General features: G+C 42.9%; 2 protein-coding genes across 11 annotated transcripts in view; one reads left to right on the top strand and one right to left on the bottom strand.

The window, feature by feature from the left end:
• Positions 1-12,763, top strand: part of REXO5 (RNA exonuclease 5) — a 53,577-nt gene extending 40,814 nt beyond the window's left edge. For 2 of the 4 annotated variants that reach the window (XM_008964463.5, XM_034939906.3), the window contains one exon: positions 2,593-2,870. In XM_008964463.5, coding sequence (XP_008962711.1) covers positions 2,593-2,674 — 82 coding nt within the window. In that variant the 3' untranslated portion in view covers positions 2,675-2,870. Of the gene's footprint in view, positions 1-2,592 lie in introns of all 4 variants that reach the window. The other 2 variants (XM_055100129.2, XM_055100130.2) reach the window with 2 other exon arrangements.
• The window catches only part of DCUN1D3 (defective in cullin neddylation 1 domain containing 3), a 42,803-nt gene continuing 26,881 nt past the window's right edge, over positions 11,266-27,187 (bottom strand). For all 7 annotated transcript variants that reach the window (XM_055100139.2, XM_014341700.4, XM_055100138.2 and 4 more), the window contains 2 exons: positions 15,067-15,602; positions 11,266-13,542 (listed from right to left, as the gene is read on the bottom strand). In XM_055100139.2, coding sequence (XP_054956114.1) covers positions 13,059-13,542; positions 15,067-15,497 — 915 coding nt within the window. In that variant the 5' untranslated portion in view covers positions 15,498-15,602 and the 3' untranslated portion in view covers positions 11,266-13,058. The remainder of the gene's footprint in view (positions 13,543-15,066; positions 15,603-27,187) is intronic.

Consider the following 27,187-nt stretch of genomic DNA (forward strand, 5'->3'; position numbering starts at 1 on the left):
ACCTATCTCCTCTGACAAGTGGCCAAGCTACTTCCCCACTGTAGGTCTCAATGTCCTTTTAGTAACATGAGGGATTTGGAATCAATCAGTTGATTTTCAAACCCTTTTAACTGTAAACCCTTTCTTTAAAGAAAAACTGATATTAAATCTTAAAGCATAAAGATGGGCAGTTTTGGAATGAGTGAGTGGGCAGCTAAATGAATGAGTGTATATTGGGGAAGGGAGGGAAAGATGGTGGCTTTTTTGAACTGTGTGAAAACCTTGGGTTGTGTTAATTTTTAAAAGTCCCTTGAGATTCTGACATCTGGTTAGGCGCAGTGGCTCATGCCTATAATCCTAGCACTTTAGAAGGCCAAGGTGAGCGGAGCACTTGAGCTCAGGAGTTCACGACCAGACTAGGCAACATGACAAGACCCTGTCTCTACCAAAAACACACACACAAAAAAAAACAAAAAAAAAACCCAGCCAGGTTTGGTGTTGTGTGCCTGTGGTCCCAACTACTTGGGAGGCTGAGGCACGAGAATCACTTGAACCCAGGGGGCAGAGGTTGCAGTGAGCTGAGATTGCACCACTGCACTCCAGCCTGGGCTACAGAGTAAGACTCTTATCTCAAAAAAAAAAAAAAAAAAAAAAAAAAAAAAAAAAAAAAGATTCTTACATTCTAGGAGTTGACAGAGCATGAATACCTCTGGCCTTGAAGGTGGATCAGAAGAAATTCATTTCCTAGCATAAAGTTCTTATAACATGCATCTGAGGACCATTAGGGATATGGTCTACCTACTGGGCACCTTTGAAAGAACCGCTTTCTCTGAAAAGCAGAAACAAGTATTAGGTGCTTACATTGAGGGGAAAAAAAATCTTAGACCAACATACTTTAAACAGGCTTGTGGGTAAGCTAACAGGAACAGGTTAAAAAGTGACCACAAGTTGCCAGTAAAAGCTTTTTGGTTAAGATGTGGGCTCTGGGGAACAGACAGACTTGCTCCTCAGGGGCAGTGTATGGTGGTAGGTGGACTGGGTTTTCATGTTCTCACGTAGAATACTTAGATTACAGTCCACGATTGTTTAGGTAAACTAAGTCAAGAGTAGCCCAAATCATTGTTCTTCCTGGATGTTCCACAGAGGGTGAAGCCAGAGGAGGAAGTGCTGGGGTCAGGGAGCAAAAACACTTAAGCTGTGACTGAGACAAAGGTCCTAAGTTTGACAAGTCAGTAGAATTAAGCACCCCCTGGAAGCAGCAAATCCTGTGGTGAAGAAACCTGAACTACTCCTATCCTTTAAAAGTCACGTTCTGATTTCTGTAGACATATTGATCAAACTCAGCAGCAGTAGCATGCATTTCCCCAGGCTGTGGAAGCTTGCTGTGTGACTGACTTCTCTGGGCCTTGTTTGTGCAGCTGTGTCCGTGATGGCGGCAGATACTCTTGGGAAACGTTGGGGAAAAAAGGAATAGCAAAAACAATAGAAGGTTTCCTTAGGCTGGGGTCTTGATGCAGCTCTTAATCCTTACATTTTTGGTAGCTTCTTAAATTAATATTGAAAACAACAGTAATGTATTAAACCCAGGTACTGTGCTAAATGCTTCTATATGCATTTTTGGTTGAGGTTGTCAGAATCTTTACTTAACAAGTGGAGAAAAACTCTCAGATTAACCAATTTTCCTAGGGTCACACAGCTAGTAAGTGCATAGTCAGGACTTGTACCCTGATGGTGTGTCTGACTCCAGAGCAACTCTCCTGCCCTCAAAGCTCTAGTTCTCCATACACAAAAGTCTAGTGTTTGCATGTTTAAGTTCATACATCAGGTGGAGACAGATTCTGTGTTTGTCTTTGCTCATTTCTACCTGCTTTGCCTCAGAGAGCTCCTCAACGCTGACCCAGTTCCATGAATATTCATTACAAGGTGGCAGGGAACTAACAAGTATTGAAGGCTCCTAAATTCCAAGCACCACACCAGGTTTTTTACAACAAACATTGTTAAATAAGTTAATGTTTTGTAACTTTTTTAAACAGCCCCTGGCACCTAGCAGGTGCTACAAAAGTATGGAATGAACAAAGACTAAGACTCTTTAACAGCAACTTATAAGGGATCTAATGACAGATTGCTATTATTGATATCCTGGTTCTGTCACTTAACAGTTGTGTGACTTCAGCAAGTCATATAATGTCTATGAGCTTTTTTATTTTTTAAATGAGGATAACACTTGTACCTACATCAGTGAGCAGTTTTGAGGATTAAATGAGACAAGTGCTTAGAACAATTCTTGGCATGTAGTAAGTGCTCAGTGTATGTTTGCTATTGTCGATAGTCTTCACCAAATCCCTGTGAGATAGTAATTTAAATATTTCATAGTTTTATAGATATGCCTCATATCTCTTAATTGGTAAAGGCAGGATTTGAATCTAGACCTCTGAGACTCATCAGTGCTTTTTCCATTAAACCATCTTCAGCAGGCAGCTTTCCATAAACCTTCCTGCCCTTGCCCCATGGCACACACACATACTTGGAAAAATATCTCCTCTAACTAGGCATTTATAACCATTCATTCAACCTTATGGATAAAAACATACCTTTGTTTCTCATTTATTGCAGCACTCATGGTTCACTCTCTGGCCTAGGACTGATGGGAATAAAAGAGGAAGAAGAAAGCACTGGCCCAGGCCTGTGTTCATGAGTCGGCCTGCCATGTTTCCATGTGCCATTTCTTACCCCTTGTAGGCAATGGCAAAGAATGTGGTCAGGCTGTAGCCTCCCCAACCAGCAGACAGCTTTATGGAAACTTGGCATAGCAGCTAAAAGAGTTTAGTTTGTTTATATGGCATGTATAAGTTTTCAATAAATGCCTAAAGTTCAAGCATAGTATGGGGGTGTCCACAGATTGTTTCTTTGTGTCATTGAGTTTATGTGCATAGGTGTGGTACAAGGTGCTCATTCCATGTAGCACCCCTATTACGTGGTATATACTGCTAAGGAAACCAAGAGGAGTGATTACTCAGAAAACCAGCCGATTATGCAATTTGTCAAAGTTGTAATGTCTGTGAAGCAAATTTCTTTAAACTGTTTTCTTATTGACAACTCTTAAAAAATTGAAGGACAATGATAGCTGAACTGAGAAATCTGGCAAGTCCACCAGGCAGTGGAGTGGAAGATTCTTTTAGTTTTTTTAACCAGCCCTGGAAACGCCTTCCATTCCACGTTTAGGAATCCTCCTTCCCTTCAGAACATGACTGCAGTGCCACCCTTCACCAGTAGGTGCCTCCATCACACCATCTCTCTCTCTCTAGGAACTGGAAACTTGAAATTCAGTAAAAGCCGTTTTAATCAACTCTCAAACTGATAACAATCTGTGTTGGAAAGGACATGGGGCATAGGCACCCAATTCCAAAACTACTAGAAATATTAACTGCCCTCCAGAAAAGATGAATCTGGCATACAGTATGTATCATACCCAAAAACCTCGTAAATTGCTCTGTACACTGAGACCCTGCAATTCTACAGCATTATCCTAGGATACTAGGATAGCTACACAAAAACATGTAATGAAGGAGCTATCAGAGGGTTATTAAAATGGAGTTCTAGGTAGTCAGTTCTAATGTGTGTGTGTGAGACAGAGTAAATAAAATCTTCGGTGAAAGAGATCTTCAAGAAGAGGCAGTAGACCTCTGGATCCAGAATGCTTGACTTTGAATCCCAGCTTTTTAAATTATTGTGTGAACTTGAATAAATTGCTTAACATTTCTGTGCTTGGGATAATAATGGTATGTATCCCAGAGGATTACAGATTAGTGAGATTATACATTCACAGTACTGTATATTATTTGTTGTATGAAGTCTGGAGGGATACAGAATAGCATGTAGTTTGAGTACACTTTTGTAGGAGAAAATATGCAAAGCTATACATAGGCTTCTAACAAAACCTGCAAGGCTATATGCCAAAACGTTAATAGTATTTATCTATGGCTAGTGCCATTGACAAATCAGGTTTTAACAAATGCTTTTCTGTTGTAGACTCGATTTTTTTTAACATTCAACAAACATTGCTTTTATATTTGGAAAATAATTCTTACCACCTGCTGTCAGGAGAAGAAAAGAAGAGAAAGATAATTCTACTTAAAATTAACTCTTAGGGTTGGGCAGTTGGAGCAGTGTTTAATCTTATAAATGTAGCTTCATAAGATCTGGTCCTATATGAAAGTTTAAATGTAGCTTCTGTAAGATCTGGCCCTATATGGAACCAGAACTGAAGAGCTTGACTTGGGATCAGACACCGCAACTTGATTCAAGTCCCTTCATCAGGAGGAAAGTTCCCTAGGTGAATTGCCAACTTCCGCTGCAAGGCCCTGAGAACAACTTGAAACTGACAGTGTTGTTGGGTTCCTTCCTGCCCAGCTGAGCTCCAAAGCTGTGAGAGCTTAGCTGCTGTTTACCTCTTGAGGCTCAAGTCCTGAGAGATAAATTAAGTGTCTGCCTCGGATATGAAGAGGCCTGGGTTGGAGCTTCACCTCCCACACACACCTGAGTATTTTGGGGCAAGTCACTTAACCTCATTTGAGGCTATTTCCACAGCTGTATAAAATGAGGAAATAACTACTTTTGATTATTGAGACATTTGTGGAAAATGACACAGTAATGCACTATGTGTGAATTATTTTCCCTCTCTGGGCCTGTTTCCTCACCTTTAAAATAGGGGAAATTAGTACTTCATAAGGTTATGAGGATTAAACTAGGAAAAGTCAAGATTGAGTGCTGAATAAATGACATACTATTTTACTAAGGATCATCTCCCTGTACCAAGAGCACTCCACTTGCTCCCAAGAATAGCCAAGGCCATCTTTTTCTTAGGAGAAAGGGTAGGGGTGGAGGTTTCCCCAGGGATCCAACTCCAGAACTCTGCAGAGATGGGCCTGCACTACAAGGCCTCTGAGACTTCAGTCTGCACACTCTGTTCTTTAGCCTGATGCTCCACCTTTTGGAAGCCAAAGCTGCCAACTTGGCCTCTTGCAAAACACACATTCCATTCATAAGTGCGTTTGTGCATTTTTCCTCCCACACCCTTCTAGGCAGCCAGCGCAGAGCTGCCAAGGCAGCTGCTGGAGAAGCAGCTTCTTATGGGGGAAAAGCAACTCCAAGGGCTTTTACAGAACTCATGGTTTAGGCTTTGAACACATTACTCCCATTTTCTGGTCTCCTTGACCATAGGGGGGGTTGTTCATTTCTTTTTGCCCCCCTTTTTGTAAATAACCTCTTCCCTATTACAAAGGAAACCTATTAATGAAAATTTGAAAAATACAGAAAAATTTAAATCACAACTGATCCCACCATCAACGGTCAATGACTGCCAATATTTTATAATCGATCAACTTTTTCCATGATAGAAATTCTATTATTCAAAAGCAGAGTTTTAATAGCTGTGTAATATTCTAGCATTGATGTATGCCATAATTTCTAAAACAGTCCCTTTTGTTGACCTTGGAAGTTGTTCCCAAATGATGCTGCCAGTGATATCCTTGCACATACATCCTTGGGAGATATTTCTTTTAGGAAAAGTGCCTAAGTGAAATTATTGGGTTAAAGAGTACGAACACACGCTTTTAACTCCAGAAAGGATTTTACTGTTTACTAGCATAGATTTCTTTCAAATTTTTGCCATTTTAAATTTTTCATTGTATATTTAATGTCTGCTTATTTGAATACCCTTTAGATTGGCATCCTGCTTTTTTCCCAGAAGCTTTTTGGTAAATTATTTTTCCTAAGTGAGTTGTTCATATCCTTTGCCATTTTTCTATTGGGAAGCCAGATCCTTTTCCATACTGAATTTTTAAGAGCGCCTTATGGATTCACTATATATAGTGTCCATTTACAAACTATTACAAAATTTTAGTTTGCTTTTTAAGGTATATCATTTTATGTTTAGTCTTTTGTGATTTCCTCTATTTGCTTTTATGCTTAGAAAGCCCTGATTGATCTCTGGATCCAATGACAAGTTTATATATTTCTAATGATTTAATGTCTATACTTCATAGCCTTATTTTTCTTGGAATTTATCTTGGCATGTAATAACTTTCTCCCAAATATTTAGATAATTTTACCCAATTACCTAGCTTTACTTACCCAATAAAGGAGGATGCTCCTTTATCATTTAAGTCCATGTGTATACTAGGGCCAGTATTCATGTTTTCTTCTGTCTTGTCATGTAGTAGTACCACACTATTGTGTAGCTCTATGATGTACTAGCAGTTTTAGCAGCATCACCCCAGATAAACACAGGGCCCATGGAGAGTCTCCATCAGCATGGATTACAGAACACTGTAGAGTTAAGATGCTTCACTGCTGACTGCACTGGTGCTGCTACATTCCACCAGGACTTTTTCAGCACCCCTGAGTCAAGAGACGGGATAACGGTCAGAACACTGAACAGAAGAATGTTAAACTCAGGTAGGAGCCTTATGTTTTTAAGACAGGGCATCCTCAGAAGTCAACGTAAAGGAAAGGAAATGGAGAGGTTAGGCAAGCTCCCTAATCTTATCAGGCAGACTAACCCTTTTTGACCTACGTCAAAACTCAGAGCTAGAAGGATGACTTCCAGAGCCAATCCAGCCATGTGCTTCAGCAACTGATTTGAAAGGAGGGAAGAAGCCAGTGTTGCAACTCTTCCGTACTCCTCAGATCCTCAGCACTACCTTCAGTGCACCTTTCTTGCTACAAAGCATTCCACGTGCAGTTAAGCTCATCTGGTAACTAAGTGAAGTTGTTTGTCCATCATCTAATTGAAAATTAGATTTTAGCTGTATATAATCTATACAGCCTGTGACAGCACTTTGAATAGCCCAGGCTCTATACAAGCCCCCAAATCAGTATCCTTCCACTTTATTCCCCAAACCTATTTGTAAGGCTCTGGCTGGGCTCCATAACTCAGAAGTGCCAAAGCACAGAAGAAACAAGCCCAAAAGAGCCAACTGGGGAATGTTTTAGAGGCATACTTTTTAAGTGAGGAAAACATCATCCCTTAAGATTTCCTTCCAGCCCCCACCTGGTCCTGTCCTTAGTAATGAGGAAGGAAGAGAAAAAGAGTTGCAGTTCGTTGAGGAAATCTCAGAAACCTCTCCCTAATCAGAGAATGTAGACATGACTTCCAGAGCCTTTGCAACAGAAAAGAAAAAGTACACCTACTCCCACCACCATACTTACTTATTTTTATAAGATACCAACATGAGGCTGGGAATCTTTGGGGAGGCCATCAGGGCCTCCATGAAAGAAATGTGTAAGATGGCCAGTCAAGAGCTTTCCTGAATGTAAACAATAACTAGACAGAAAATACAATGGAAGGAAGCTAAGGGTCGTAAGTGGTCTAATCATCATACATCTAGAGTGTTGAGGCAGATGGGAATCTCAGGGATCACGTTAGTCTGAGCTTCTTCCCCCATCCCCAATTTGGCACAGAGGGAAATTAAGCCCCTAAGAGGGGCTGTGACTTGTGAAAGGTCATGTATGACCATGCCAACCCCCTCTCTTATTCTCTGGTTTCCCTGCATTACTCACCTAGCATTCCTTTGGAGAACCTTAAAAGAGCTTGTAATGTTTGAGCACTTATGTGTCATTGGGACTTTATCAAGACTTTTAAATCCTAGCACTCTGATGGAACCAAGAGTCTTTTAATTTTGCAGATGAGTAAAAGGAAACTTAGAGGTTCACTAACTTGCCAAAGGTCACATAGCAGTGGCATTTGACAGTTAAAGCCAGATACAGCTTGTTTCCTTTGCCTTAATGCACTGCCATACTGTTAAATCTAGGGGTCATGCATTTAACATACTGCTCAACTTCACTTTTTATTCCTCATGAGAATTCACATCAGTTGCTAAGGTAAGACTATTTAGGCAGTGGCCCTGTGAAGACTTATTTGCTCTTTGCCTCTAAGCACTGAGACCCCCAAAAGCCACCCTACTAAGCTTGGTATGTGGGAGGTCAACACCCATGTTTGGAGTCTGAGGATCCTGTACTTATCTGGATTGTTTTTCAAAGAATAAAAATTGTTACTCAATATGTTGGTAGAAGCTCCCAGTGGGTAAATTTTGCCCCAGAATAAAGTCACTGTTTTTTTTTTGTAGAAATATCAATATTCAAGTAAACAAATTTATTAAATCCAACAGCAGGTAACCTTCCAAATAAAAAACATTAAAGGAAAAAATGTAGACATCAAAGACAAAAATGTGTGTAACAAGTCAATAAAAATACTCAAGGGGCCATTTGGAGAGTGCAACAGTGCAGAAAATACAAACAAAAGTATTAACTTTTGTCAAGTTTGTACAACCTCAACAAACAGATACACTGGTCACAAACCAAGAGGGATCCACAAAGGTGGAGGGTCACATGAGCAGTGGACTCATCACCTCAGCGGCTTAAGGCAGGGTATATCTGTGGGACCAATTCATCCAAGCCCCATTTGCCTATTGCTTCACATTCCCCCTTTAAAACCTAGTCATATTCATTAGTGCAACAGGTAAGAGCAATTAAGCACAGACGGAGCTGGGGACCAGGGTCAGAGGGAAGACACTTCTCCCAGAGCAAATGTATGCATGTCAGGGGGATGAAAAACCCCAGCAGCTGCTGAATGGCTTCCTTTGGCAATATCCAAGATTTGTGTTGAAAGGAGCAGGGAGGTTGGATGGGTGGCGGAAGTAGGTATTTATGAGATAGGCTGGGTTTCCAAGAAGAGAAGAATAGGGAGGACATGATGCCCAGCACCTGAATCAGAAGCAGAACCCAATGGTTATGCAAAGCTATTTGAACTATTTTGGCTTCTGCAACCAGTGCTCAAGAATCTATTTCGTCTTTCGAAAAGGGGGAAAACCCCTGCCGATCCTCACCAACATGCAGTCCCAGTCCAGTTTAAACTGGATATGCAATTACAGCTTACCAGGGGAATAAACTCTGAGGGGGGTGGATGGTTCGGAACCTTCTTTATATGATCAGAAAACACACTGTGGAATAAGAGGAGGATCAATGTCGCATTTCCTCAATGAGTCCCAATTAACACAATTCAACAACCTTAATAGTCCTTTCAGTCGTTTAAACAAGATACTGCTGGAGTCCTCCAAGGAAGACCTGTCATTTACCAAGATGTTCAAGTCCCCCAAGGAAGACCTTTGTCAGTTACCAAGATGCTCAAGTCATAGCTAACCAAACATGAGAGACAAGAAAAACAGCAGAGCAGTCAAGTAAAACGCAACAAAAACCTAGCAGCAGCTTTCTTCTACGCCTTAACCTTATAATTGCATAGCTGAGTCTACACCTTTTGGGCTTTGCTGCACTGAAGACCTCATTTGGAATCTGGCAAACCAAACATTCTTAAATACATAGGTTGGTGTAAAAGTAATTGTGGTTTTTGCCATACTTAATGGCAATACATTAAGTATGGCAAAAACTTACTTTTGCACCAACCTAACAGATCTGTTTTGGTTTGTAAACTTTTAGACAAGTTCTTATCCCAGTAACTCCCCACCAGTGTTTAATACAATTTGGCATAGTATATAGTACATGAGGCCATCGAGTGTACTACTATGGGACTAAATTTTGGCACCAGCCCCTAGAGACCAGTACTGCTTCAAAGACTAATACTGTGTGGCTTAATCCTTTCTCCCTTTCCAAAAAGCCTAGTCTGTGCTTTCCTTGGGGAAGTTTAATATTGAAAACACTGCCTTGTACATTTTCAATTGTTATTTTCCTGGGCCCAGGGGTTTGGTTAAAATTTAGATCTTCACCCAGCTCTAGATTCATCTTCCCTTATCAGAAGGGCAGACATGGGTTCCTGGACCCAACTCACACAGGTGGGCAGCACTTCAGCTGCTGAGACAACCAGCTGAAGCATAGCAAAGCCCCTTACAGGAGGTGGGGTTAAGAACGATACATTGAGATTTGGCAAAGATGGGGGAAAGAGCAATTCAATGAAGCAGCACGTCATCTCATACCATCTTTCCAATAAATCGCTAAAGAAACATCACAAAAGCTGACAAAGCCAGTTGTCAAAACTGAGTTATTTCTTATTTCCCAACACACTTGTTTGTTGTTGCCCTCAGATGTTGCCGATTTCCAAAGTGGCGTCCACATCCTGCTCCTCTCCACATCACCCTGATGTTCTGTTGCTAAGCAAGGAGTGTACTGGCTTATCTGAGGGGCATGCATTCAGCCTCTTACACAGACTTACTGCTCACTCATTAAGTGGCAAACCTATTTCTAGGTTGAAAGGAACAAGACTTTTCATTTCCCAGAAGTATAACTTCAAACCCTACACACACCTCACCTTGGATCCCTTTGCAGAAAAACTGCATTTCTTGTGGTCATGAAAGAGTCAAGCATTGGCCCAGAGCTACTGCAGAAGCTTGAAATCTTTGCTGAGCATCAAGTACTCAAACTTGAAAGGAACGTGTAAGTCCCTCCCTGACTGCTCCCTTTTCTGGCTTCTCATTTGCAAATGGATCAATATAACCAAAAAATAACTAAATGGCTTTTTTGGTGGGGGATGAGGAGGCTAAATAGTTAATTTAAAAAACAACAAAATACATCCACTCTAGTACATCTAATGCACGGAATGTCTTCTTAAAGGGTGGGGAAGGAACCTAGTTTCTCCAGAGTACTCAGGGTCCTGGGCTGCCTGCCTCTTTTGTGCAGCTTTCTCTGATACACTCTGATCTGGGATGGAAAGGGCCTTATCTGGCCAAGAGCAGCCTGGCTTTTCCCTCAGTCAACCACTACCCAATCCAGAACCAGGGAAAATGAGTTGCAAACTGGCTTAATGAAAAAGCGGTCTTTTTAAAACCTCAGTCTGGGTACCCAGCTACAACTGATCTCACAGAACCTGCTGGGACCCCTGGAGACTTATTCAAGAGTCTTATTTAGCTAGAACAGAAGCCAGGCATCTGGCCCAAGACCCCCTTCAGCTTTCTAGCAGTACTATACCGTGGATGATCTTAAAGTTTCCCATTTGCCCCTCTGAAGGAGGAACTGTCAGGTTTAGGATTTAAAAAAAAAAACAAATTCCAAGTATGTTCCCTATGGTCAATATCAGTTTTAGAAAAATACCAACTGCCAAAACTCTTTAATAATCCTTAAGATGGGAGCCCAGAGCTGTAAGGCTGCTCACAATGGAACTCAAAACATGCAATTCCTGCCCAGGCTGAGAAACATACCTGGGACGCAGCGGGGTATTAGGTTAGGGGAGAAACCTCCAAATGTTTAACAGACAAAGTCTCATTACCTCAAGAGTATAAATATTTTTATAAGTTTTTATTTAAAAGATTCCCTTTTTAATCTGTTCCAAAGTGTTGGAAGCTGAACTATACAAGTTCCTGCCACCCATCCTTCCAGTACAGTTTTCTGAGGACATACTTTTTAAATGGAAAAATAACAGGAGGACCCTCTAACTGAAACCAGGTAGGCCCAGAGTGAGCTCCTCAGGCCCCTGTGGCAGCCTGGCCAAAGCTGGCCTTTATGGAGCCAGCGCGTGGAGAAGTCTAGGGAACCGGGGCCCTCCCTCTTGTGAGGAAAGGGCTGAGCAAACTCATGTTCTCTTTAGTGAAATGGTCCAAATTCAGATCCAAAAGCCTCCATTATGGCATTCCCTGGCACTCTTCTTATACTTTATACATTGAAGGCAGCTCCCTCTTTTATGGCCAGTATAAGCAGGCAAAGAAACAAAGGAATATAGATACATATATGTGTATATATATATTTTATATAGGTAAAATATATACATATTTTATATATGTATATATACATATTTGGGGGTAGGGAAAGGAGAGGAGGGTCATGTAAACCTAAACAGTCATCACATTACCCCAAATGAGCCTGACTTTAACAAAAAGATAATAAATAACTCCTGGGGGTTAAGTGACAACATGGGTGCAGCAAGAAGGGAAAGGGCACAAATTTAACTATTAAATACACTTTGATATTTGTTTGGCAGAGTTCAGGCCAACCCCAGGCTTCTGCCCTTGCCAGACAAGTAAGCTGATGATATTCAAAGAAAAAAATAAAAATATTAAAAAAAAAAAATTCAAGCAGAGCTCCATACCACAGTTTTCCTTCAAGTCAGTTGGCCGGCAGGCAGTTTCCCGACCACCAGGAACAGAAACTTTGGCTCCAAGGCAAATGAAACAAACAAACAAAAAAAAGTATTTCCACTTACAACATGAAAATACAGAAACTTCATCAAAGAAAGAAAACTATCAAAGAAGTCTACTTCCAGCAAAACTGAGGTAGCACTGCTTTCTCCGCATTCAATGCTTAAGTGGTTCTCAGTACAACGTGTTCTTAAAAAATGCTCACTTGACTGACAGGTGCAGCATGTTGACGGAAAAACTCAACATGAAATGCAATAGGTCAAAGAAGGAATGAGCAAGAAGTGAGGGAAATCAGGGTTCTGGATAAATTAGCTTAAAAGGGGGTTGTCACCAGACTACAAATGCTCTTGGCTGGCCTTGGCTCTCCAAGAGCTCTAAATTGCCTGGGAATTAATGCAATGTGGTTAACAGTTAACACTGCTATTCAAATCTGTGTAAATCTTTAAAAATAATTATTACAACCTAAATTCAACCATGTAAACAGCACTACACACAGTACAGACCTGCCCTGAAAAACAATATGCGAAACTGAGATCTGGCACTGTATCATTTTGTAATGTTAATTCAACCTAACAGTCCCATCCCCCCGCCCTGCTCTATGCCCTCCCCTACCAAAAAAAAAAAAAAAAAAAAAAAACCTAAATTTGTGCAAGAAATGGCAGGCTTATTCTATCTGAAGGCTTCAAAAAAAGATACACAACATGTAACCAGGTTCAAATATTCTGGGAGATTCCCCCAAAAAGGAAATAACCAAAATAACCAAAAAAATGAAGAAAGTGCCTAAAACATGATACAGCATTTTAGAGCCCTTTCAGATACAAGGCAGAGAAAGGTGTAAAGTAGAAAATATCCGGATCTTCAGTAATTTCCAAAATGGTCCAATTCCTCAGTTGGCTGCAGGGCAGCTGGCAGATCCTTGCTGCTGCTCCTGGGACAGAGCCACTAAGTCTGCTCCTCGGGACACAAGCCCTCGGGCCCTGAGCTGAGTGCACCTCTCCCTTCCCCTTCTCTTTTCCTTCGCTCCATTTCCCACTCCACAAAGGTGTCAAAGAGACTTGGCCAGGCCTCATCTTCACTGTAGTTGCTGAGGTCAGGGCCAATCACCTGAGTGAAGTTAAGGAACATGTTCCAAGTGTCCCGGGAGATGCCCTTGATCCCCGAGGGGTTCTCTGTTAGGAAGTTTAGCCATTGGTCCAACACCGGAGGATTGTTCTGGGTAAAAACTAGTTTCCACAGGGCAATGGCTATTTCCCGATGCAGTGACCGCTGCCCTTCTTCAGAGTCCAGGCCAAACTGAAATGTAAACCGGTAGAGATCCTTGAATTTATCCTCTTGTTTGGCTTCTGTTAAGAGGCTAGGGAACCGTGCACAGATTCCGTCAATGCTGTCTGCACTTATTGCTTTGCAGCCATCAAAAAACTCCTTCCTACAACAGAAAGGAAAAGGACAATTAATAATTATAAACTATACTATTTACAGGCAATATACATAGTGATTAAGAGCAAGGCTTTCAGGCCAGATGGTCTGAATTTGAATTCTAACTCCTCCAACTAATTAGTCCTATTTCCTTACTTGTCAAATGGTAAAAATACCACCTTACTTCATAGGGTTTTGGTGAGGACTAAACAAATTACTATTCTGCTTCTAACAGTGCCTGGCACACGGTTGGCAGCTGATAATGGTTCATTTATTCATTCATTCATCTTCCCAAAGCTAAACTCAAGTATCCTGCTCCCTGCCCTGTTTCCCGCTCTGCAATAGCGATTAAGCTGCGGATTCTTTCTCCTTCCAGAGGAGGAGGCTTCCTGTTTCCCTTCTGATTCTCTATGGGTTGTTTGTTTGGGGTATATTTTTAGTGATTGCCAAGGGAGACTTCTGGAGCCAAGGATTCTGAACCTGGGTAATTCTACCACCAGAGATCAAAATTCTATTATTAAAAAACAAAAATTATGTATGTATTTTTAACATCTATACAACCCTTTCAGCTTACAGCATGGTCTCGCATTGATCATCTTCTCAGGGACTGTAGTATCTGCTGAAGAGGTGAGGCCTCTGAGGTCTGGAGGGTAACCTTCCTGGGGTGGGGGGCATGCAAACTACAAATTGTATGGCTAGGCCTCACAGTCAGTTCTTATTCATAACCCCGTGCTCTACAAACCACATTCTATAGGGACATATGACCAGAACAATATGCACAGCTACTGCTTAGTAACTGAGGCCAACTGACCTTATTATACACAGGCCTGGCTGAGGGCGGGCAACATGCTAAGTACTAGAAAGGGCAAGTGGCTTCATGGAGGGAGAGAGGCATATCCCCTCCCCAGAGGCACTTACTATATTGGTACTCACAGTGCCTGGCACATGCTGGGCATACAATAAATATCGAGTGAGTGAACTGACAAGTAAAGGAGTAAAAGAAAAGAAAGGTCCAAGACAGCAGTGGGGCTGAGCAGCAACTTGGCCACCTGGCTCACCCTGGCTTATTTCTCATTTAAGGCAAAGATGAGCAGTGCCCAGTTACTCAGAAGCTGCCAAATAATGCTATGATAGGCCTGAAATTTGACCTATGAATTAGGCAAAGGCGTTATTCTGCAAAAAAAAAAAAAAGAAAAAGAAAAAAAAAAAACCATAGCGTACACATTAGAACCAGACATGAATCTTTATCAAAATCCAAATGCCTGGGCCTTCCCTGCTGAGATTCCTATTCAGTAGGTCTGCTGCAGAGCCAGGGAGATATATTTTAAACCCTTAGAGTCCAGAGGGGCTTCTCAGCATCATAACCACAACTTGGCTCAAAACATTCAAGCTTTAGAGAACCTGATCAGAAAAATAAAAACTTACCCAAAACCCTATGAAGCCAACCCAGACCTATCCTAGCTGGGCACCACTGCCCAATGCTGTTCTCTTTCCTCCACTGCTCACCTGGCGACATAAAGTGTTTGTGACTAACCTGGTGAATTTGCACATGGTTGCAGCCTGGAACTTCCAAGCCAAGAGCAGCACTCGAAATTCTGTGGGGTCAACACACAGGTCATTGCAAAAGCGCTCCATGCCTTCCTCCAAAATTGCATCTTCCCGCTCATCCTTGTAGCGCCTGAACAGTTCTTCCAATCTTTGCAAGGAAGACTCCTCGGCATTGGACTTGGACTCCCTCCCAGCATCTCCCGAGGACGTCGGCAGCTGGCAGGCCTCAGTGGCAGCCTCGGCCTTCTTGGTCCCGTTGACGAGGATATCTCCACCTGGCTTGCCACAGGGTGGTACCTGCTCCTCACGGTGGCCTGCACCCCGCCTGCTGTGTGACTTGTTGCTGGGGTCACGGTCTCCATTTTTGCTGCCCAGGGTCGATGAGGGATTCTTACACTTGGTGACACACTGGCCCATGGTGCTGGTGGCCTGGCCTCTAGAGTGGACCCCTCTGGATTGGATGCCCTCGCTGCCGCTGGCCCATGTACCTCAACATGCCATCAGCCAGAGGAGCCAGCCAACCTGGAAGGAAATTAGAAAGCCATCACCTCTGGGTGGGGGAAATGGGGTATGGACCCTACCTTCTAGGGTGCACACTGGTTCACCGCTCTATTTCCATGAGCCAACAACGAACCATGGGAGAGACCCTGAGTTCATCATCCCCTTCACAGGCCAGCTCTGTAACTTCACCTTGGCGACGCAGTGGCTGGGGCACATATGGAGAACCAATGAGGGAAATTCCTAAAATTCTTAAGGTAACATAGATTTCAAAGAGGCCGATTCATATGTAGAATGCATCAAAGACTGACAGAAATATTCCAGAGGAAATCTGTCTTGCCAACTTGCCATCACATAAGAAAAGTTATTTGGACCTGGGTTAAGCCAGAAGGCACAAAGGAAGGGTTCATCTTCTAATTCCTAATGCCAACATTCTCAGATTTTCTTTTTCAGTAGGATGAGTAGGGAGAAGGGGTGGCCCTATTCAGAACAATAGTCTCATAATGCCCTAATGATGAGGTTGTCAAGACTACAAGCAGGGGCCTAAGCCAAGCAGCAAAATGAAATTTGCCTCTGATCTCTCCAGATTCCTTTCTGGGCCTATCCCACACAGTAGGTGAAATGCCCTTGCTTTGCCCTACTCCATCCACCTATAGAAACCATCCACCAAGCCTATACTCCAAACCAAGTTTCCCAACTGAGGAGCTTCTTCTCCCCCAGGTCCTCAGCAAGGCTGTACTTAGAATGCAAGCCAAGTCCACAATAAATGTGATTGTCCTATAGGGCCTATAGGCTGAGCCTTCCCAAGAAGCATGTCTCCACTTTAAAAGAAGGACTGGGGCCGGTTGCAGTGGCTCACATCTGTAATCCCAACATTTTGGGAGGCCAAGGTGGGTGGGCAGATAGCTTGAGTGCAGCAGTTTGTGACTAGCCTGGGAGACATAGCAAGACCCTGTCTCTACGAAAAATAGAAAAAAATTAGTTGGGTGTGGTGATGCACACCTGTACTCCCAGCTACAAGGGAGGCTCAGGTGGGAGGATCAACTGAGCCCAGGTCAAGGCTGCAGTGAGCTGGGATAGCACCACTCCACTGCAACCTGGGTGACAAAGACCCTGTGTAAAAAAATTGAAAAAATCACTGGTACAAAAACAGGCACACAGACCAATGGAACAGAATGGAGAGCCCAAAAATAAGGCCACACATCTACAACCATCTGATCTTCAACAAAGCTGACAAAAACAAGCAATGGGGAAAAGACTCCCTATTCAATAAATGGTGCTGGGATAACCGGCTAGCCATATGCAGAAGACTGAGGCTGGATCCCTTCCTTACACCATATACAAAAATCAACTCAAGATGGATTAAAGACTTAAATGTAAAACCCCAAACTATAAAAACCTTAGAAGGCAACCTAGGCAATACCATCCCGGACATAGAACCAGGCAAAGATTTCATAACAAAGACACCAAAAGCAATCAAAACAAAAGCAAAAATTGACAAGTGGGATCCATAATAATTAAACTTAAGAGCTTCTGCACAGCAAAAGAAACTATCGAGAGATAGCAAAAGAAACTATCAAGAGATTCCTACAGAATGGAAGAAGAAATATGCAAACTATGCATCTGACAAAGGTCTAATATCCAGCATCTATAAGGAACTTAAATTTACAGGAGAAAAACAAATAACCCCATTAAAAAGTGGGCAAAGTACATGAATAGACACTTCTCAACAGAAGACATACATGTGGCCAACAAGCATATGAAAAAAAGCTCAATATCACTGATCATTAGAGAAATGCAAATCAAAACCACAATGAGATACCATCTCACACCAGTCAGAATGGCTATTACTAAAAAGTCAAAAAAAAAAAAAAACAGGAGATGGTTAGGTTGTAGAGAAAAGGGAACACTTATACACGGCTGGTGGGAGTGTAAATTACTTCGACCACCGTGGAAAGCAGTATGGTGATTCCTCAAAGAGCTAAAAGCAGAACTACATTCAAACTAGCAATCCCATTACTGGGCATATACCCAGATGAATAAAAACCATTCTGCCACAAAGACACACGCATGCGAATGTTCACTGCAGCACTATTCACAATAGCAAAGACATGGAATCAACCTAAATGCCCATCAATGACAGATAGGATAAAGAAAATGTGGTCCATATACACCACGGAATGCTATGCAGCCATAAAAAAGAACGAGATCATGTCTTTTGTGGGAACACACATGGAGCTGGAGGCTATGATCCTCAGCAAACTAACGCAGGGACAGAAAACCAAATACCACATGTTCTCACTTATAAAGTGTGAGCTAAATGATGAGAACTTATGAATACAAAGAAGGAAACAACAGAAACTGGGGTCTACTTGAGGGTAGAGGGTGGAGGGTGGTAGGAGGGAGAGGAGCAGAAAAGATAATTACTGGGCTCTGGACTTAACACCTGGGTGATGAAATAATATGTACAACAAACCCCCATGACACGTTTACCTGTGTAACAAACCTTGACATGTACCCCCAAACCTAAAATAAAAGCTAAAAAAAAAAAGTTACCAAAAATAAATAAATAAAAATGCTCAGGATATTCAGAAAAAAAGAAAAAACTGAAAAAATTGGGAAAAAAATAGAAAAACAAAAGAAGGACAGATTTACCCAAATACAATCTCTAAATGGTGGATAATTGCTAGATGAAAAAGAAAAGTTTGCACTGATACATAACAAACTCGTCATGGTGGTTTATTAATTATTTATATAATTTAAAAGTGGTTTTTTAAACAAATTGCTAGACATTTCTGAGCCAGAAGCGAGGTGATTTCTCTAAGATGACTCTGGCTACCTAGGACTCTTATTCCTACCTTCAACTGGTTTGTTGGAAAATCCATGTACAATTTAGTATTTATAAAACTTTGCCAACTGCTGTAATAATGGCAGCCACTGAAATTACGTTGTTAATGAAGTGTGGACCAGGAGCCAGAAGTGTAGCAGGAAACAGACACTAAACAGAAGTCAGCGTCAGTCACCCGGGCCTCCCCAGGTCTAGGGAGCTTTCATGGACCTCTATGATCCAAACTAAAAGATCTTTGAAAACCGGCAGTGGGACAGAAGGTGTTTTTTATGAAAGGCTGGAGCTTTAAACTTTGCCTAAAATACTTGGCTTCCTCCAAATAGTGCCTGGATAAATTGGGGGTCGTCTTCAAGAGGAATTCTCTCTGAGGATAAGCTCTGAGTATACAGTAAGTTTAAAATGAAGAGCACAATCATTCCTGTAGTTATTAGAGATTAGTCATATCAAGGCCTGTCCCCTTCTCCACCCGCAAAGAGAACAATGACAAAAATACATGTCCAAACATGCCCTCAAAGACTTGTAGTTTTACTTAGGCTTCAAAAATACACTGAAGCTCTTATAAGGGCTTTTGGTATGGAAAACAACCATCCTAAGTAAGTTTTTTAAAAGACTTTTTATGCTTTAAGACTACAGCTAGTAAGCCATAAGTACAACTCATTACAATTTCAAATGGCAAGGGGTTAATTCTTGGAAGACCATGGTACAAGGGAAGCAACTGTGCGAGCTGAATTATCTCAAAACAAGGACTGTACCATGTGGAGGGCCTGGTTTCCAGATTTGTGTTTCTAAAGACTAGAATGCTGAAAGAAACAAAAGGCCCAAACTTACACAAACCCCACATGCTCACAGACTGGCAACTCTAATTCCCAGGCACGCTGACTCACCAGGGTTTGCTGCTCAGCTCCTGCTGCTGAGTGAGGCATGGGCACCCAGCGAGATAAGAGGATTTCCTGGCCTCCATCTGACCCACCTACCCCAGGCCACTCACCCCGCCCCCACTGGACAGATGCTTCATCCTAGCAGCTTTCTCCAAATCCTGGCGCCAAGGCCTTCAGGTAGGGACAGAACAGATGGGGCTCCCAAAGAGGCCCTAATCCCATTGAGCCAACCAGCCCTCCATGTAAGAGTATCTTTTGACTACCTGACACAGCAGAACCAGCTGAAACCTGAAAGCTTTTAACATGCCCAGCAGATGAAAAAAAGGAGAAGAAAATTAGTTTCAACAGATGATCAATCAGCAAATGCCAGAAGGTTGGATCGTTCTTCCACTCTGGTCTCTTTCTTTGAAATGCCCCCATTCCATTGAGTGTTGAGGCGAGTGGTGGTCTAAACCCAGAAGAAAATATCTCCAGATCTGGTGAGTATGGTCCCCCGATTACTCTGATTACTGCCCAGTGGTCTACCTTCTTCTGTGTCTACCCCCTTCTCTGGGAAAATACTTTTGCTCTCCCAGAGCTTTCCCCAGGCTCCATCACAGTGCCCAGCCCCACGGCCCAGGCTGGCAGCACTTCAAGTGTTTTAAAGTTGAAGGTCTCCCCTAGACTCACTAGCTGATGGCTAACAGCTAATAATAGCAGTCATCAATTATTGAGCACTTGATACGGTGCCAGGCACTATGCTAAGCACTTTTGGGGACATGAACTCACATATACTCATCACAGCCTCATTTAAAAACAAGGAAACTGAGGCTGAGGAAAGTAAATTACCCATGATCACACATCCGGCTCAAGATACCATGACATTTACCCCTAGGCTAGATTGCTGAGCCCACCCCCAGCAAAGCATCTAGAGAGAACACATGACGGACCGGCCCCAAGTTCAGGAGTGACGCCACAGCAACCCCAGAGCAGCAAATCTCACCATCAGCCACTGGAGAGAGAACACATGGTCTGTGCTCGGTGCTCAAGAAGGATCTCCTACTCACTGCCCTCTCCCCAGGCCAGCCCTGCTGCCATGATCCAGGCAGGCACCATGCACCCAGGCTCAGCCCCACCAGACGTGGAAACGAGAATTAGTCCAGATGCCCTAAACGTGTGACGTTTTTGTCCACCAGCACAGTTAAAAGCTCCAGCTCTGAAAAGGACGCCCAACTGCGACACTGGCTAATTGTTTGACCCTAATGGAAGCCTGAATTTCCTCAATCTGCAAAATGATATCTGCCTGATAGAGCTCTTGAAAGGATTCAGTGAGGAAATGCAGATTAAAGGTACATGGCTTCAGAGAAAACACTTGATATGACAGCTGTTACTGTATCAGTAGTAGTAGTAGCTCAGTAGTATCTGGTTAGCCTGTTGGAGGCCCCAACTTACCCCATCTGAACAATGGGCTCCAGGCCTCAGATTCCACAGGCCCAGCTGGCCAGGACTTCCTATCCCTGCACTGAGTCACTGGCCCAGGGCTTGTTCCAAAACCGATTATCTTGCCACAGCACTGATCCTACTCAAAAACACCACTACCCAGTAATGCTTGGAGGATCAGACTCTCCACAACACAGGATTTCCTTGTGATTGATCCTGAATAAAATCAAGCTGAGTATCTGCTGTGCCCAACGGACAATGAATTGCTGGTTATGCCCAGTCCCTAACCTGGAGCAGGCTTTTAGCCAGTTCCAAACTCCTTCCCCTCTCCACTTAGTCCCAACTCTGTAGATCTCTGCAAAAGAAAGGATGTCTAGCTTTCCACTCGGTTACTAATTTAATGGAACTGCCTTCCCAGTTGGTCCTCCTCCCCATCACTGCCACCTCTGAAGTGGACAGCCTCAGCACAATCTGGACATCCCAGCACCAAATTTTCAACAGCAACAGAGCATTATTAGTCCTGAATATCATTTGGTATTTGTTAATACATTAAGAAAGCTATATATAAATGTAGCTCTGTGAAGCAATTACCCCCATTTTACAGGAAACTAAACAGAGACATACTGAGGTCAAGGAGTCTATTTAGGAATGGAGGAAACAGAAGCGCAGTGATGAAGAGGATGAGCTCAGACAAACCAAGACAAACCATTGCCATTGCCATGGCAATCTCACCAAATAATGGGAACTGTCCGCATGGAACTTTAAAAGGAGGCAGTTGTACCTCAAAGCACTATTGGGTAGAATAAATAACGCAGGTAAATGCTCTGCTCAATACCTGACTCACAGAAAGCATTTGGTTGGTGTTAGCCTCTATAGTAGTTATAATTATTGTCACAACGTTGGTGACAGAATCGTCTCCCTTCTCCTAGAACAGTGCTCTTTTCAGGAGCCAGCCCGGATCTCCCATAGCGATTCAGGTCTGCTCACAGTAAGTGACCATTCTCCTGCATTAGCAAGGGACACAAATGGGTTGAATGGAGCCAGAGACAAGGAGGGATGTGGAAAAAGAAAAGGCAGAAGAAAGAAGGAAAAAAAAAAAAAACCCATGAACTGGGGAAACCAACTTCTAGGCTTTTTTTCTTTTCTACTTATAGCTTTGAGTGTTTACCTGAAAGACCAAAGACAGCAGCTCTGCTCAGCTTCTGCTGGACCAAGATCAGCCTCCAGCTTCTCTCCCTCAGTCTCAGCCCAGCTGCTCTGCCTCTCCCTCCCTCCTCTGCACATCAGCCTCCAGACTCTTTCCTCCCCTGTGCCAGCGCTGGCCGCTGTTCCTGGGGATGGGCTTGGCTGGCTGCCTGGTCCTAGGCCTGGAGCGGCCACTGCTGAGCCCAAAGGGCAATCCCAGAGGCTGCAGTCCCTGGGTTGCTCTAGCTCCAAAGAGGGATCAGGAAGTTGTTCCCATCTCCTAGGCAGATCATGAAATGACAACCAGGCAAGTCCCTGTCTTCTAGGGGCTTACTCTCAACTGTGTCTTCAGGAACAGAACCACCACAGAGGACAAACTCACACTGAGACTCTGTACAAATGCAGACAGGAGAAGGAGAGAGAAGTGTGAACTACTATTACGGAAAGAAAGGTAGAGAGGGACTGGGGACGTGAAATCAGTATCTGTGGAGCCTGGGGCTACATGCTTCATATTCATCATCACCTTCAAGCCTCCCAACAACCTCAAGAAAAGAGTTGTTGCAGCTTTCATAGATTAGGAAACAGGTCTCTTAACTACTAAGCAGTAAGGCTGGAAAATAAAACCAGTCTGCCAGACTTTCCATGGGCAAGTTTCAGAGAGAAGGCAGGTTTAATTCTGGTCCTTAAATGTCTATAAGCATGAAATGGAAAGGAGGAGGGAGAGGGTTGATATGGTTGGCTCATGTTATTAATGTATATTAATAACAATATTGTAAAAATAATTACATATATTTATTGCCATGAATTATCACATGTAATCCACGACTCTATAAGGAGACAATATAATCTTCATTTTACAGAGGGAGGAAGTGAATAGAGCTTGAGGGAGGTAGCCTGAGGTCACACAGCCAATGGAGGAGAAGGATTCAAATCCAGGCAGTCTGACTCTAAACTCGCCACTTTCCATCACTGGTTTCACTACTGTTCTCTGCTATGATGTGTGCCAGGATATTCCCCTACCCCTAAGGAGGTCCTGGTGCCCCAAGAAGAAAATGTCCAACATCCTATCAATGCCTAAGTATATTCCTGAGGAACCAAGTCAATAGGAACAGAATACGACCCCAGGAAGCCTTTGGTTCTGGTGTGAAATCCTCCTGAGCAATGTGCACTCTCGAGCAAGCCACTTAACCTCTCTGAGTTTCTGTGACACCGACATTAAAGTGAGAGGTCTGGGTTAGTCTTTCCAAGGTCTAATATTCTGGGACTACTTCACCTTTTTTGGCATTCAGTGAGGCCAAAGTTCTAAATGTGCAACCCTCCTAAGGACAGGCACTTTGCCTCCTTGGTGAACAGATCTCACACTACTCCTTGCCCAAGACTATCAGAGTCAAAGAAAAAGCAGAAGTCCAAAAGCAGAGGGAAAGCAGGGCTACTCCAATCTGAACAACGAGGGATAGGAAACACCAGTTTTGCAGCCTTCCCTCTCCTTAATCATCTTAGTTTGATCTCTGGAGGGTCAGTAACAGGCCCAGACATGGAAAACAGACCCAAGTAAACTGCTGCAGCTCGCTGGGTCAGGAAGCCCACTCAGAGGAATGCATGTTGGCTACTACTAATGGACAGCCTGTCACCCAAGGAACAGACTTGTGAAATGAGGAGCTAAAAAACAGGAGGCAAATGCTGGCACCAAAAGTCAGTGTCAGCAAGGCACTTGAGATCTGCTCTGAGGCTTCCTTGACAGAAGGGACCAATCCATTCCACTCCTCCATTCTGTTCCCATCTAGAATCTATTCAGCAGCAAGAAACCACTGCCAGATGCTGGTGCTCCTACATATTAGCAATATAAAAAGCCCATCTTTTCAACTTTCATCTAAATAGTTTGTAGAGCTAGCTGGGTGCAGCTTTTTATTTCTTCCTACATATGCCAGATACCCAAAGGCCAGAGAACATAAGTACATGAATTCCTCAGACAGCTTTTCTACAGCTGCCAGGGGCTGAGGCGGCTGTACTGGCACAGCCATCCTCCGGAGAGTCTCAAGGCAAGACCACAGGAGCCCCTTGATCCCACCTGGCAGCAAGACTCTGAATGACCTGAGAAAAAGACGGAATATGGCTGGTGTCCATTTGTAAACTACTTCCTAGAAAGTAAATGTGCAAAAATAACAAGGAAGACTGAGGGAACACTTTAAATGCACAGTTGCTGCTGCCACTTCCAACTTAAGACTTCAAAGATCACCTTTGGAGATTAGGTCTTACCCAGAGCTACTTGGGAGGGAAAGTTGATCCCTCTGCCAAAGCAAACGAGACCCGTCTGCTTCTATTTTCCAGCTTTTAAAAGACTTTTTGTCCTAAAATGTACAGCAGCAACAAGCAACAGCAGTTCCAGTTAGGGTTGGGGAGGAACCCATGACTTTTTACATCAACCAATCTCAAAAGTGCAAAAGAAAAGAGGGAGGAAGGAAGGGAGAAAGGGGGTAGGGAGGACAGAGAAAACTTTTAAAAAAGAAAACTGGCTATATTTCTATAAAAATCATCTTAGGTCACATGACTAAGACCAGCCAGTTTAGCATAAAGTCATTTCTTTTTGAAAGTGTTCTCAATGTCCCTCACATTGCACCCTTTGAATACACTACTAAGAATATATGTCCAGTTGAGGCCTCAGGACTGAAGCCAGTGTGGGCTGGCTAGAACAAATGCCTACTCGCCAAATACAGCCAAGCCAACACACGCACATACTATAAAGTTTCCAAATACCAAATAACCATTTTTTTGGTCTCTGGGCTTCCAAACTGAGCTACATGTTTAATCCCACATAACTCAAAATAACCAAAAAAGGGCTATATCATTTCACTGACCCATACTTGAAATATTTTTTGCTGTCACTATTGATCTGGGCATTTCTAACTACCCACTTATGTGCAAGGGGGAGCATCATAAATGGGCACCAAATTTCTAGGTCATTCTTTGTTTTCACACCAGCTTTTCCAGTGACTTTCCCTGTTTAAAACCAGAAAGCCATCCTGGATTTGTACTGAACCTTACTCTAATAAAAACGGCATGCCTGCTGCACTCTTCATCTCCGTTATAAGCTTGCAGCTTGTTTTATTCCTTAGGATGGAGCCTCAGTAGAGCCCACTGAAAGTAAACCACTGATTAGCACTAATACCCTCCTTCCAGTCAGCATATGGTTATAAGCCACCCTGGAGGTTTACCTGATTGTAGCTGATTAGTCCTCAAAACACCCAATTACCACATCAACTGCTCATTTTTCAATCACCTTCTGAGAACTTGGGAGTCAGCAACTGACTGAAAATTAGTGAACTGGAGATAAGGTTAGATTTTTGCATCTAAGTAAAAGGCAAGAAAGGAAATTATGAAATGAGTCCAAAGACAACGAAGGAACACAATATACAGATGATAAATGACTGCATCCAAATGTCTTAAAGGGCACCTGGATGACCACAAATGTAGATATGTGGTTTCGGGAGCCAAAGGCCTCTAAGTAGGCCTCAGGTTCACCACGTGGTAACCAATCAACCTCTTAATGTTTGCTAATTCTTAAAAAAAAAAAAAAAAATCTAAATCCATTAAGACCACATTTATCAGCTTTTTCCCCACGATGGAGGTTGACTGCTAATGCATAGCAGACAGGAAGAGGAAGAGGGACAGAAAAGATCCATACAATAAAAGAATTCCTGCTTTCAACCACATCAGTAACCTGGTCAGAAAAGTGAGGTCACTAGGCTCTCTTTCCTGCTGGCAAATTCAAAAGTATTACATAATTATTTTGTGAAGTTTAGAAAGTACAGAGAGGCATAAAGAAAAAAAAAGCCAATCACTAATTTCACCACCTACGGTTAATATTTTGGAGTATATCCTTTCAGTCTTGCTTCACTGCGAATCACATCAAAAAGGCTAACCAGGCTAGGCGCAGTGGCTTACGCCTGCAATCCCAGCACTTTGGGAGGCCGAGGCAGGTGGATCACAAGGTCAGGAGTTCAAGACCAGCCTGGCCAACATGGTGAAACCCTGTCTCTACTAAAAATACAAAAATTAGCTGGGCATGGTGGCACATGCCTGTAATCCCAGCTACTTGGGAACCTGAGGCAGGAGAACTGCTTGAAGTGGGACCTTGGAGGCAGAGGTAGCAGTGAGGAAGACTGTGCCACTGCACTCCAGCCTGGGCTACAGAGCGAGACTCTGTCTCAAAAAAAAAAAAAAAAAAAAAAACTAACCAATCCAATGATCCAGTGATTCTGGCTCCAGGGATTTTAAGGAAGTGTTTTTAAATGATGGGGGAATGGGGAGAAAAGCAGCTTAATCCTAAAGACATCTTTCACTTATATCTAAATTTCCTCAATTTATTCTTTCAAAAGAAGATCAACTTCCTCCCACACTCCCTCCAAGGAAAAGAAGAGGACAAAGATGATGACCATCTTAAGGTCTAATGAGTAACAGTCCCCTTATCAAAGGTTTAACATCAGGGGTAGAAGGGTCTGGCCCATGGACTGAGTGATTCACATTCCCAGGGAGCAAGAGGCTCATTCAAAAGAGAAATGTGGAATGCCTGGAAATGGTCAATGGGCTGGATTTAGTGTGAAGACTAACATGGGCTGTCAAGCTGCAGACTGGGTCAAAGGACAGATTTGTAGCAGACGTGTCTGCCTTCCCAGCATCCAGGCTCTTCATCAGGTGATTACCCAATTTTCACCAGCAGATCCTTTTCCCTCGCTCTCGGCCATATGGCTGGGTGGGGTTCATAAAGAACTATGGGACTCAGCCCCACCAAGGCCTCACATGCCCCTGGCTTTAATGACTGGACCCAGGATATGCCCATGACAAGCCAGCCAGACAGAATCTCAACCCTGAAAATACAGGAGGCTGGAGATGCTACCAGAAAGAGCTACCAGAGAAAATAAGAATGCCTATTCAAGGGTCACTGTGAGGATTAAATGGTCCCTGTTTATCACATGGGGCTCAGCTCAAATGCATGTAGAACCCAAAAATGAAATCACCAAGTGGAAAGCAGTACGAAGAGACAAAGGGAAACTGAATTTTGAAGGCATTATTTACACCCTGAATCCAACTGTTCCTAGAGTCAAGATCAAAGCCTGAACTTCACAGGTGTGAGCCAACAAACTCTCCTTTGCATAAGTTAGATATCAGGTTTTCTATCACAACTGAAAGAGTCCCTACCAAGACACAGCTATGTCACTCAGATCTCTTCTATTCAGAGAGCAAAGAGAGAGAAGATCTAATAGCTAGATGTTCTGATTCAT

The sequence above is a fragment of the Pan paniscus genome, chromosome 18 (assembly GCF_029289425.2).
Source record: "Pan paniscus chromosome 18, NHGRI_mPanPan1-v2.0_pri, whole genome shotgun sequence".
NCBI lineage: Eukaryota > Metazoa > Chordata > Mammalia > Primates > Hominidae > Pan > Pan paniscus.